Here is a 13,634-nt window from a genome sequence, read left to right on the forward strand (position 1 = left end):
ACTAGAAAAATGGGATAAGGATATTCAGAAAAAGAAGGTTAAGAAATATAATAGAGATGTAACTGATTTTAGAAACAACAAAATCTATGCTTGGCAGGCAAATGGAAGGCAGACTATAAACATTCAAGGATCTACCGATGCTAATGAATCCCCAAGTAAGGAAATTTATAACTCCAAGCACGGAAATAAAGGGGAAGCAGGTAAGAGTAAGATGAATAATAAGAAAACCCCCCTAATTCAGACCCCTAGCCAAGGGTATAACAACACACAACAGGGTAGAGTAAATTCCTATGGTGAGTATCATTCACCTGGGCCATATTCAAGGGAAAGGGGTAATGATCATCAAGGGAACTACTATGATTACCCACCACCCTATGGAGATAGGAATCTCTACCCAGCACAATTTGCACCTCAAAGTAATCAAAGATGGGGACAGGAATATGGATATGATGGTAATCGAGGAAGGGGTAATTCGATACCATTATACAATAGGTTTATGCCTTTGGCATATGATGATGGAAATGGAAGGATGAATGAACCTGGGTTCCCACCTCGGACTCTTCCACCCCCCCCTTTTTTAAATCAGAGGGGGAGAGGAGGGAGAGGGGGAGGGACAACCCCGAGAGGACACACTCCAGCTGTGCCCAATGGACAGAGAAATTGGCCCATTCAACAAGAAGGTCCAATGGGGAGAGGAGGAGGGGGTGCAGGGCAGGATGGAGGAAACAATCCAAGAAAAAGACTGAGGGACACTTAGATAATGGTATCTTCAATTTAAGCAAGGCAACATTGAATAAGAGGGAATTAAATATTCTGAACATGGGACTTAAATGTGCTCCACGACAGAGTATGAATAAGTTTGATTTGTATATTGATGCACACAAATATTTTCGTACCTTAAACATTAAGAAATATTTTTTGTTACACCCCAATACTTCGAAATTAGTGATTGATAATCCTAGTAGTCAAATGGATAGTGGACTGAGAAATCGGTCACTATTTAATCCGCAGCTAACTGGTAATCATTTTGTAGAGGTTTTTAAAAACTTGGTGTTAAATGATTTGGAAAAACTCCCCGTTAGCAAGGGCGTGAACCCAAGGTACATTAAAGAGGGGATTAAATCCCTAGAGGAGAATAATGATATTATCATACGCCCGGCAGACAAGGGGGGGGGGGTGGTGATCCTCGACAGATCATTTTATCATGACCAGCTGAATGATCTGTTGGGGGACACCACCACTTACAAAAAATTAAACTTTGATCCTACAGATAAATATAAGAACCAATTAGAGGCTTTGGTGGAGTGGGGATATGGGAAGGGAGTACTCAGTTTAAAAGAAAAGAAATATCTGGTCCCTAGCAGCTGTAGGATACCGGTGATCTACACCTTGCCCAAAATTCACAAGGATGTGGTGGCTCCTCCACCACGCCCTATTGTGAATGGGATAGGATCGGTCACCTCCAGACTGGGAGAATATTTAGATAGATCACTCCAACCCAGTGTGAAAAACACAAGAGCATATCTGAAGGATACAACAGATTTGCTGAAATCCCTCAATATGATCTCCATCCCCTCGTCTATGGAAGTGTACCGTATATACTCGAGTATAGGCCGACCCGAATATAAGCCGAGGCCCCCAATTTACCCCCAAAAAAACTGGCAAACTTATTGACTCGTGTATAAGCCGAGGGTGAGACATGCCTGTCCATCCCTGTGTGTGTGTCCGTCCATCCCTGTGTGTCCGTCCATCCCTGTGTGTCCGTCCATCCCTGTGTGTCCGTCCATCCCTGTGTGTCCGTCCATCCATCCCTGTGTGTGTGTGTGTCCATCCATCCATCCATCCCTGTGTGTGTGTGTCTCCATCCATCCATCCATCCATCCCTGTGTGTGTGTGTCTCCATCCATCCATCCCTGTGTGTGTGTGTCTCCATCCATCCATCCATCCCTGTGTGTGTGTGTATCCATCCATCCCTGTGTGTGTGTGTGTCTCCATCCATCCATCCGTGTGTGTGTGTGTGTGTGTGTGTGTGTGTATATGTGTGTGTGTGTGTGTGTGTGTGTGTGTGTGTGTGTGTATGTGTGTGTGTGTGTGTGTGTGTGTGTGTGTCCAGCCTACCTGTGTCCCGAGCCTTTGTCCCGAGCCTCCGTCCCGTGCCTTGCCTCCTTGCCTCCGTCCCGTGCCGTGCCTTGCCTCCGTCCCGTGTCGTGCCTTGCCTTGCCTCCGTCCCGTCCCGTCCCGTGCCGTGCCTTGCCTTGCCTCCGTCCCGTGCCCTCTTCGTCGGCGCCTCGGCGGCCATTGTAAAATTCAAAAGCCGCGCCTCCGCCTTCGCCTGTGATAGGCGGAACACTGAATTTCCCAGCAGCCTGTGTTCCGCCTATCACGGACATCGTATCATCCTCGTCCGTAGTACGAGGATGATACGATGTCCATGATAGGCGGAACACAGGCTGCTGGGAAATTCAGTGTTCCGCCTATCACAGGCGAAGGCGGAGCCGGGGGCGCGGCTTTTGAATTATAGAATGGCCGCTGTCTGTCTGCTCGACACGCTGATCGAGCGGGCAGACAGCGATGACTCGAGTATAAGCCGAGGGGGGCACTTTCAGCCTCAAAAAAGAGGCTGAAAATCTCGGCTTATACTCGAGTATATACGGTATTTGGTTACGGCTGATGTAGCTAGCCTATACACTATTATTCAACATCAAGATGCCTTATTAGCACTTAACTGGGCTATGAGCAGAAGGGAGGATATCCCGCATGCCCGGAAGGTGTTTGTGGGCCAGGCACTTGAGTTTTGCATGACCCACAGCTACTTCTGGTTTGATGGGACCTTCTATGCCCAGAGAGTTGGCGTGGCAATGGGGGCTAAATATGCCCCTAGCCTTGCCAACTTATTTATGGCCGAGTGGGAGGATAGATATGTGTTTGGTATTGAGTGCCCACAGCTAATTTTCTATCGCAGATTCATAGATGACCTGTTTTTCATATGGGGGGGAACTAAGGCTTCAGTTTTAAACTTTTTGGAGAGATTGAACTCCAACTTGAACGACATTAAGTTGGAGTTCAATATTAATCCCACGGTGGTAAATTTCCTTGACCTCTTGATAGAGAGAAAAGATGATAGATTCAATACCACAGTGTACTTTAAAAATACAGACAGGAACAGCTACTTAACAACGAAGAGCGGACATCATCCATCCTGGATTAGAAATATCCCTAAGGGACAATTTTTAAGGGTCCGCAGGAACTGTACAACTAGAGAAGATTTCGCAGCCCAATCCCAAATTTTGAAAGAAAGGTTCATACAGAAAGGGTACTCAGAGACCACCTTGGATGAAACTATTGGGACAGTTGCGAATATTCCAAGGGAAACTTGCCTGGAGGGGAGGAGAAAGGGAGAAGGGGGGACACAACACCAATTAAGATTCCTATCTAATTTCCATCATCAATTTAGAGAGGTAGAGCAAATTTTCAGGACACATTGGCATATTTTGGGAAGGGATAAACATCTGGGGAGTGTGATACCCAAAACTCCGGGGTTCATCTACAGACGGGCACCTAACATCGGTGATCGAGTTGTAAAAAAGATCCTGAACCCTCCTCAGCGAGCAACTATTTCGGGTGAACTGAAAGGTTTTTATGCTTGTAGGAGGTGTATCTGTTGTAGGACTGTACAGCAGGTAAACAGGGGAATCACCTCAATAACGAACAGTGAGGGTGAAACATTTGACATTAAGGAATTCATGACGTGTAATATGACACATGTCGTGTACCTACTGTGGTGCCCCTGTAACTTACTGTATGTAGGGCGCACCAAAAGATTATTGAGAGTACGAATCTCAGAACATTTGACTAATATCCGTAAAGGTTACCAGTATCATAGCGTATCATTACATTTCAAAGAATATCACCAACAAAATCCGAATTTATTGCAGTTCTGTGGAATAGACCATGTTCATCCCTCTTGGAGGGGTTCTAATCGAGTTAGAGATTTGTCCCAAAGGGAAACCAGGTGGATCTTCTCGCTGAAGAGCCTTCATCCGAGGGGTATGAATGTAGAACTGGACCTGAACTGCTATATTAGTGACTTTTAGTCACTAATAGGCCATAAGTATTGTCTTTCAAATATTATAGAGGGAAGGGTGTCACTCCGATATGGAAGTGTTTATGAGGTTACCGATCGTTAATCTTCAACTCTTTATAATAGATGTGAAGTTATTGATGGGGGAGTTCTGAGATTATTATGAGAGTATTTATTATGTCTCTTTTAGGGCTAATAGTAGTAGGTTCCTGTTTTAGTTGTTTTAAAATGATTTTTATTTTTATTTGGAGTTTTATTCGTGTATTTACACTTTAGATGTTGCTTCAGATATATATACATCTCCATTTGACTTTAATTAGAGCTGTATATCGAATGTTCCAGGATAATAATGAAAATGTGCACTAATGGGTTAGTTTATATTATATGTTTATCATTGGTGTAAACGTTGGCGCATTGGTGACACAGCGGTAGATAAGTGTACCAGTCTGTATCTGTAGACAGACTGGTTCATCTACTGTGTGAGGACACATTGATTAAGCAGAGTGTACTGGGTACAGGGTATTATTTAGAAAGATACCGCCTCATAGATGGAGAGATACTATAGATGGGGACTGACACCACCATAGGTATTGTGATTGGTTTCGCACTTTATTGGGTTCCAGAAGACAGTGACACGGATTCCTACACTTGAATATTGTGGAGACGGGGACATGCGGTTTCGATCTCGGCGCACGCGCGACCTGGTGGGACGCAGCCTGTGTGGATACCTGAGCGGAATTTACCGAATGTCGAATATTACAACTATGGTCGAATGTTTCGACGTACCTAGTATACTTTGATACACGCACCGGAGACCGTAGCGTATTGGCGGATCGAATATTTCGATCACCAGTTTTCGAAAAAGGGGGATATCGAATACTGTGATTTGAGCATGCGCGAATCATATTTCTGGCTTCGGCGCTTAAGATGTACGACAGGACACATCCCAGCAATATGGATGTGAGACTGACAGTGAGATGAGCTGATTGGACGATGGGGGAATATAAGGTGGGTTGCTAGACCAGATAGCCAATCCCATGAATAAGTCTGATATGACGAAACATGTCAGGGGCGTGGCTATCTGGTGAACATTGAGCTGACATACACGGAGCTGGGAAGGAGGTACAGGACTAAGTGGACTGAATCATCTGATCTGAAGGCGCCTTTTTCGAACGGACCTGCTGTGAGGGACCAGGCGGGACGCACGAGGAGGGGTGAGATTTAGCGATCCAGTACCGTATCTAATAAGTCCGCTGTGACCACCAATGCCCCGACGTATTCAGAATGCTGTTGTGGAGTGGATTTGTGAAGCAAGTTTCTTTATCCTTTTGAAGTGATTTTACCCTTTTAAGTTCATGTGAGTGCATAAAGAGTGCGATTTTTTACATTAAAGAGTGTTTGCAGTATTACACTATTGGGGTCTCCCTCTGTGATTTTTCTTTGAGGTATTTATATATACACATTGAAGTACGCAATTGGAGAAGATAAAATCGGATGTGCTGATATCTGAATTACATCTTGAGAGATCTGTTGCAAGCCCTTTTGCCTCACACGAGAGTGTAAGGCTTAGCATTTGGTGAGTTTTTTCACGAAGGGGGGCCATTAAGCACGGATGGTGTGGTGAAGGAGTCACGTGTATAAGGAGATTTAAACACTGGAGATTTGTTCACGCCTCTATAAAAAGACTCTTTATTATTTGGATATTATATATATTTTTTTGTTTTATCTTTATATATAATTTTTTTATATTGTAGATTTTTTTGTATTCGGTGGATGGACTATACTCATGTTTGCTCATTTATGTCACTGTACACTTAATCTAAATGTAAATTTGGGTATTTATTGAAGTGTTTACTAATTATCACATTTTGTATGATGTGGGATAGGATTTTTTAGAAGATTAGGGAGTGTTGACTGAAAGGCACACAGGTAACAGCGCCACGTGCAACCAATTAGTTAATTGTATCTTTAGCACTAGTTTGTATGCACCTTTATATATTTCAACCCTATGTACTGTAGCACCCTAGACAGACCAAGTTACCAGTCCTGATAAAGAGCTTTGTGGAACAAGTGAGTTGTGACTGATTAGCAGACTGCAGCAGAAGGGCAGCAGTCAAGTATAATATTCTTTCTATATTTGGAAGAAAGAATATTATACGTGTACAAGCCTATTACCATACCACTGATACCAGTCCTGAAAAGAACCTTTGTGGAACTAATAGTAACAGCTACTGTTTAAACTGACCCTCACTGCCTGACACACTGCTTCCTGCCTGTCCCTATATGAACTGGCAAAACAGAGGCTACTGGAACAATAACTGGTTGCTGGGATAGCACTTTTGTGGACCTGATAGTAACAGCTAATGATGATGATGACTAATCTGGCTGTCCCTACAATAGCAGCACACAGCGCCTTGTGTCAGGCTGCTGCAACAATCAGTAGCACAGCAAACCTATATACACCTAACACCTATACCAGTCCTGAAAAGAACTTTTGTGTACCAAATAGCTAGTGTTTTATCTCTCCCTACTCCACATAGCAACCTTTCCCTATAGTGACAGAAGAAAGAATGTAAAATGGCCGCCGGATCGGGTGTATTTATAAGTTAGGGGGAATGTCCAAGTGTCCATGGGCTGTAATGTCTCAATTGGCTGTCCTGTACCCCATGATGGATGTGTCATCAGGTCAAAGTTCCTTTACACAGTAAAAACACGGAAGTCAGCTGGGCGAACGGTGCCAATAGTCCGCCGAACAGCTGAAATTTGCCGCGAAACGACCGCCGGGCGAACTGTTCGGCCATCACTATACGCGACATTAGACTTGTTCTCCATGTGTGATTCCTTCCTTCAACTAGGTATCCAACACCCAGAAGTGTGATTGATTCTGAAGATGTTTTAGCAGAGCTCCTGAGAACACGTACATTATCAAAGGCATGGAGGGCAGCAAGGGTAAGTATTTTGCAGTGAGTCACTTTAAGAAATACAGCTTAGTTTCTTCACCTCCCCGTCTGTATTTGGCGAATTAGTAAATATCAGCAAACTGATGAGGTTATCTTTCTGCCCATTCTGCTTTTTTGCACCAGACTGGGCTTCAGGGCTATCACCCCTTCCCCAGTCTGTGTGCTACCATACAGAAAATGCAAGAGGCAGATGTGAAAACAGATTCAGGTAGTTACATTAGTTGCATTTAAAAATACATTTATTATCTTTTTAAATTAATACATCCATTAACTGGAGCTTTGTTTATCTATCAGGAGTTCAGATGATAACTAAACATGAAGACAATGGATATTAAATAGCTACATAGCTTGATAAAGACACATGTCCACCCAGTACAACCATAAAAAAAATGACGTTGTATCTTCAGAACCACTAGCTGGTCCAGAGAAAGGGGAGACCCCTCAAGATGAAGAAAACTGAAAGAGAATGATTGACTGGTGAAAGTAGATGCCAAGATTGAAGTTCAACACAAAATGGTGGACTTTCTGGATATTCGAGCTGGATTACTAGCATTATTCAACAACATCCTTCTACTAAGTCTCCAACAACTGACAGCTTTGGAAGGAATTTTCAGGGTCATCCATCTTAAAATCACATGGAATGGACGCCTACAGTACTTCATAAGCTTTACAAGTTCAACAATCTGGGAAGTATTGAGATTTACAACAATCTTTATCTGAGCAAAATCAACACACAGGTGAAAAGTCTGATTCAGGTCGTCAAGTTTCCTCACAAAGACAGAGGTTGTAGAAGAGAAGATCAACACAGCTTGATTGACGTTTTGGACACTCAGTGAAGACCTTTAGTTTTCTCCAGTGATTTATTCACTTCTTAAACTGGTGTCCTTCCTCTACAAAGTCTTCAACACTTGACACCAGTATCAACAAAATCCAGTTTCATTGTTTCCAAACTTAAATTATCCAATTCATTATCAGATTCATTCATTCATTATCCAAATTATTCATTATTATTCATTCATGATCTAAATGATGCCATCTTCTTTGTAAACTCAAAACATTGGTCAGCTTGGGAATTATTTAGACTTAAAACCTTGTTCAAGAAAAAAATCTCAACACACAAGTTAAAAGTCTGTTCCAGGTCAACCAGTTTTGCCTGAGGAAAGCTTCTTCAAGGGCTGGAAAATCTAAAGTTCTGAACGGTGAAAGCAATTAAAAAAAAAACAAATGATGCAGTATTTTCTACCATAATTTACTATCTGTATCATCTTTGGATTTACACATTGCATTAAAAGATGTCTTTAAAATATCAGAGACAAGGAAAATATATGTGGAGGCTTCCGCAGAAAATACCAGAAGAAATCCATAAAAGGTGTCCAAAGGACTCCGCAGAACTCTAAGCTTCCATATGGACCATGGTGGACATCTGTTAGTCGTGGTTCATTTAATTTTCAGCTTGTCCCTCTCCTGCTCAAGCTTTATTCTCCTCTTCTCAGGAATCTCATCAAGACTGATTCCATGGTTGCTGGCCCTGTGTAATAAAAAAAAAATATATATTGTTTTATATAAACAGCTTCTCATGATGAAAAGGATTGAGCATCATTATGTAGGATTGAAGATGTACATTGGGGAAATATCAATCAACAGCCAATCAGGTTTCGAGCAGATGAAAAGGCTGGCCTTGTGATGGCTTAATCTGTCATGTGATAGTACCATAGCAAAGCATTCTCCACTTTTTCCAGACTTTTGACATTGGCAACAACTCTGATAATCTACAACAGATAGACAACAGATGCAGCGCTCTGAACAGCGAACCTCTGAATGAAGTTCATGAATGGAGTCCACAGATGGATGCTCTGGCTCTGATGTCCTCCAGACAACAAGTGAGCAAACAAATCCAGTAAGTGATCCGTGATCAAGGCAGTTTGCCGAAACATGTTAGCCTTCTTGTATACTCTTTTCATGTAACTATTAAATCTTCTATATCCATTTGGAGTTGCCAGCTCACTTACTGGATTTGTTAACTCTGATAATCTATTAGCTTTGGCCAAGCTATGGTCAAATTTATAAAATATCTGGTTTCATGATGTGCTAGGCAACCACTGGCACATGGGGCACTTTAAAGCTTCATTCCAAGTATGCATATTCCATGCCTACCCAGTTCTTGTTGCTACCACAATGAACCTCGCTGTCTTCTGGGTCCTATGCTGAGTGGCTGTCCTGCTGCATAGTGAACACAGAGGGGGACACTCAGAGAAAAAGTATTTTTCTCAATGAATATAAGGTGTTATCTGATTGGACAAGGTGGAGATTGTGTAATATCACTGCCCCAGCTCCCCACCTCGTCCAATCAGAGAATTATTTGCATCCATTGAGGAATTGCAAAATATTCTCTGAATGACACATGTGCTGAGCAAGTTCTATGTTGCATGTTGCAATGTTGTATGTTGCTATGTTGTTGAAGGAGTAAGGACTTGTTCTTGCCTGCTTTGGTCTCTCAAGAGCGATGCGAGCTAAAAACGCTCTTCAAAGGGTAGACAGCTATGAGGCATTGTACTGCACTCCTCACCACCTGCTTTAAATGGCATGCATTACACTCTGTTGCAGGGCGCTTGAAGAGCGGCCCCATTCACTTGAATGGGTTTTTTCTGGTGTGGTGTATCATTCCTACCATGACCGTGAAGAAGACATCATGGCTGCAGCATGTGTACAGCTACTGCAGCTAAAGGAGGAGCAGTTGAGTGATACAAATGCATCTCAACAACCCAGATAGCAAGTAATTGTGCTGAAAATTTGAAAGTGACTTGCTAAGCTATTGCTGGACTTGCCAGGCTTCACAAGTTTGTTGCACAATTGCAGCAAGTCCGCATTGCATAACTCCAGATCAACTTTCTTTGCAAGCATTTTGGTTCAGTTATATTGTGCAATAGTCATCCCACCACAGGATCACTGTGGCTGAGTTTCAATGCCGTAGACTTTCAGAGCTCTTGCTGTAGACTCACCACTGCAACTTTGCTCTTGCTAGAGACGTGCCGCCCAAATTTGCTACAAGTTGGAAAAGTGTCAACTAAAACTTGCGCTTCAAGTGCTCTGCAAGTGTACAACTTGCCAGTGAAAATATGCAGCAAGTTAACAGACTTACAATTTATCCTTGCTATCTGGGATGGGGTTTTACCAGCCCTCAGCCACTAAAGTGAATGAGCCCTAATGTCGCGTACCCACGACCGGACTTCCGGCAGATTAGGTCCGACGGTGTTCCCGACTGACTTTCGGCGGAGTTCCAACAGACTTTCCGAACTAACGGACTTGGCCACACATGAACGGACTAAGTCTGTTCGTGACTCCATTCATTTTGAAGGTGATGGCTTAAACAGGACTAAACAAGGAAGTTCCATAGCCAGTAGCCAATAGCTTTCCTTGAGTCGTATTTGGTCCATCAGACGAGCACACAGACGAACGGTTTTTCCTGATTTTAGTCTATCGGAATTGAGTCCATCGGATAGATTTGAAACATGTTCTATTTCTAGGTCCATCTGATTTTTTTTTTTTTTTTAAACGATCGGACTAGCCCACACATGATCGGATTGTCCGACGGACTAATCCCTTTGGACCCAGTCTGCCGGAAAGTTTGGTCGTGTGTACACGGCATAGGAGAAAATAAATGAATGATAAAGGAAATGCTCCTCCTGCAAGCAACAGATTGACAACATCATCTCAGCCTAGGCAAAGTCACCTGACTTGAGCTGCCTTTTATTGAAAAATCTGGAATATTTAAATAAATGATACTGTTGTTTTATATAAGGTGCATTTAAAAAGTTTGGTGAATGGTCCGATATCTCAATGTCAACATGGGCCATGTGTGTGCTTATGCACATGGCTATCCAGAGACACGTCAAGAAGCTCCACCTAGCATGGAGTACACGTGACCATCAAGGTAAACCTGCTGTGGGCCGTTGAATGTATTCAGTGTGAGAGGTAGAGTCACAGTGCAATGGAGCAAAGAGTGAACATCAAATTATGCTACAAATTGGGGAAAACGGCAATGGTGCAAGTGTACGGGATGGAAGCCATGAGCAGAAAATGTGTTTATGACTGGTTCAAATGCTTTTGCAATGGGAAGGAAATGACTTAGCATGAGCCATGTTTGGGTCAAAAATCGACAAGCAGAACCCTGGGCATGATCGAGTGAGTGTGGCAAAAGCAGGCACGGGATGGACGACTGACTCTATGATTGCTGGTAGAGGAATTTGGCATTAGCAAGCATATGGCGTGCACCATTGTCTGCTTAGATTTGGGTAAGCGGAAAGCCCATTCCCGGTTTATGCTGCACAAGCTGACAGACGAACAGAAAGCAAAATGGATGGAAACCTTTGGATATTTTGTTACCATGTATGACCAGGATCCATCCTTTCTGCGAACCATTGTCACAGTGGATGAGACTTGGTGTTACCAGTTTGATCAGGAATCCAGGCAGCAATCGATGGTTCATCATCTTCCCTACAACCCAAACAGAGTCACTTGCAAAAGTCCAAGGTCAAGACAATGTTGATTGCATTTTTGCGAAAGTGGCAGCAATCCAAGAATGTGTCACAGCGGTTCTGTGATCAATTCCTAAAGAGGCCTTTGCTGACAGTTTCCAGCTTTATGAACATTGCCAAAAGTGTGTTGTGAAGGATGGGTATTATTTTGAATAAAGGTAATTTGTTTCTATCTTCTGTTTTGTTTCTGATACTATTCACCATACCTTTTAGCCCTTGTACACACGATCGGAGATTCCGACAACCAAATCCGTCGGATTTTGTCCAACAGATTTTGTCCGAAACTGTTGCATACACACGGTCGGACAAAGTTGTTGGAAAATCCGATCATTCAGAACGTGATGACATTATTTCATTACGACGGGACTATGTTCAAGCTAGTAGCCAATAGCTTTGATGTAGGAATTTGATCTGAACATGCGTGTCCGATCGGAATTCTCTACACATGTTCGGAGTATGTCCGATCGGAGCATTTTGTCAGAAATTTTTTTTCCAGCAAGTTGGAAAATTTGGTCCAACGGATATTCCGACGGAAACAGTCCGATGCAGACCACACACAGTCGGAATATCCGACAAAAGGCTCCGATCGGACCATTTCGTCGGAATCTTCGATCGTGTGTACAAGTGCTAAGAAACACCTCGTACACATCAGAAATATATTCATGCAGGCTTGTAGAGATACTGAAAGGTCATCTTTTTTTTCTTTTACATTTATTACAAATGAAACAAATGTAGTGGTATACTCACCCTGGTAGAACATCTGGCGGTGTTGGTAAAGGTTTATTGAATCCTTCTTTTCCGACCAACCAATATGTGTCCTCAACACCTTTACCCTATAAATGAAAAAGCCACTCTTCAGAAAATAGTATAAATGGACACCTAGGTATAAAGCTGAACGCAAGATATCTGAGCTTCCAAGCTTCATATATAAATTTGTGTCTCAGATTTGTAATCAAGGAAGCCCACAGTCGTAAGCTTTGTCGGGTCATCCATACCATTCAACTAGAAAATAGGAAAATTAACCACACTCTAGGCCTCCAAATGTAATTTTTCTTCTCACCAGATGGTGTCCAGCAACACTAACATGCTACAGAGCCTTTATTTAATGATATAAGCAAAAAACTCGGAGATGCTACCATGATGGAGATCTCTAGGTGAAATGGGATTGCTTGGAGCATTTTATATCCATTAACATTTTCTTCCCCATTTCCCCATTTTCACTTAAAGCCCAACTCTGGGGGAAAAAAGTTTACCCATGAAATAGGGCCACTGCACATGTCAACTACTTATTTTAGTCTAGAGGATTGGAGATTGAACAGAGATATACTTACCTAATCCTCCAATCCTCACAACATAAGACTGGACCCTGTGGCTCCTGCGCCCCATCATCACACCCATAGACCTGCTTTGTGTAAAGTGCCGTTTGTGGGTGGAGTGGAGGATTGGGTGAGTATAAGCTTTCTCCAATCCCCTTGACCAGTGGTCTCTTTGCTTGCCTTTATCCGGCACTATTGATCTCACTGATATGAGACACTATTCTGCCCACGGACACCAACAATGGGACATAATTCCTGTCACTGACACCAAAAATGGGGCACTATTCCTCCCATTAACACCAACAATAGTTTGCTATTCTGCCCACTGACACCAACAATGGGGCACTATTCCTCCCACTAACACCAAAAATAGGGTGCTATTCCTCCCACTGACACCAACAAATGGGGCACTATTCCTCCCACTGATACCAAATATTGGGGACCGGGTTATTCCACTAATGCCAGAAAAAAAATTGATTTCCACTTGCCACAGTCCGACCCCCTAAAATCCGAAGGATAGTAAACTGGACCTTTGTTTACAAAGTTTGGAGACCCCTGCCCTAGAGAAAAATGAGCAGTTGACCCTTGCAGTGCAGGCACAGCCCCTTTTCGTTTGAATGGAGTTTAGCTTTAATCATCTTTGCAAGCTGTTTTGTGTACTATTTGCAAACTCAATATATAATACACTATAGGCTCAACTCACAAAGTTAAACATTAGGATATGGATTTTTACTTTTAAAAT

The 13,634-nt window shown here is 42.7% G+C and overlaps 1 protein-coding gene across 3 annotated transcripts in view; it reads right to left on the reverse strand.

The window, feature by feature from the left end:
- Positions 1-7,262: 7,262 nt before the first annotated feature.
- The window catches only part of GUCY2D (guanylate cyclase 2D, retinal), a 119,834-nt gene continuing 113,462 nt past the window's right edge, over positions 7,263-13,634 (reverse strand). For all 3 annotated transcript variants that reach the window (XM_077470627.1, XM_077470628.1, XM_077470626.1), the window contains 2 exons: positions 12,324-12,409; positions 7,263-8,569 (listed from right to left, as the gene is read on the reverse strand). In XM_077470627.1, coding sequence (XP_077326753.1) covers positions 8,479-8,569; positions 12,324-12,409 — 177 coding nt within the window. In that variant the 3' untranslated portion in view covers positions 7,263-8,478. The remainder of the gene's footprint in view (positions 8,570-12,323; positions 12,410-13,634) is intronic.

This window comes from Lithobates pipiens, unplaced genomic scaffold (assembly GCF_037356315.1).
Source record: "Lithobates pipiens isolate NorthernLeopardFrog02 unplaced genomic scaffold, aLitPip1_a1.2 Scaffold_8, whole genome shotgun sequence".
NCBI lineage: Eukaryota > Metazoa > Chordata > Amphibia > Anura > Ranidae > Lithobates > Lithobates pipiens.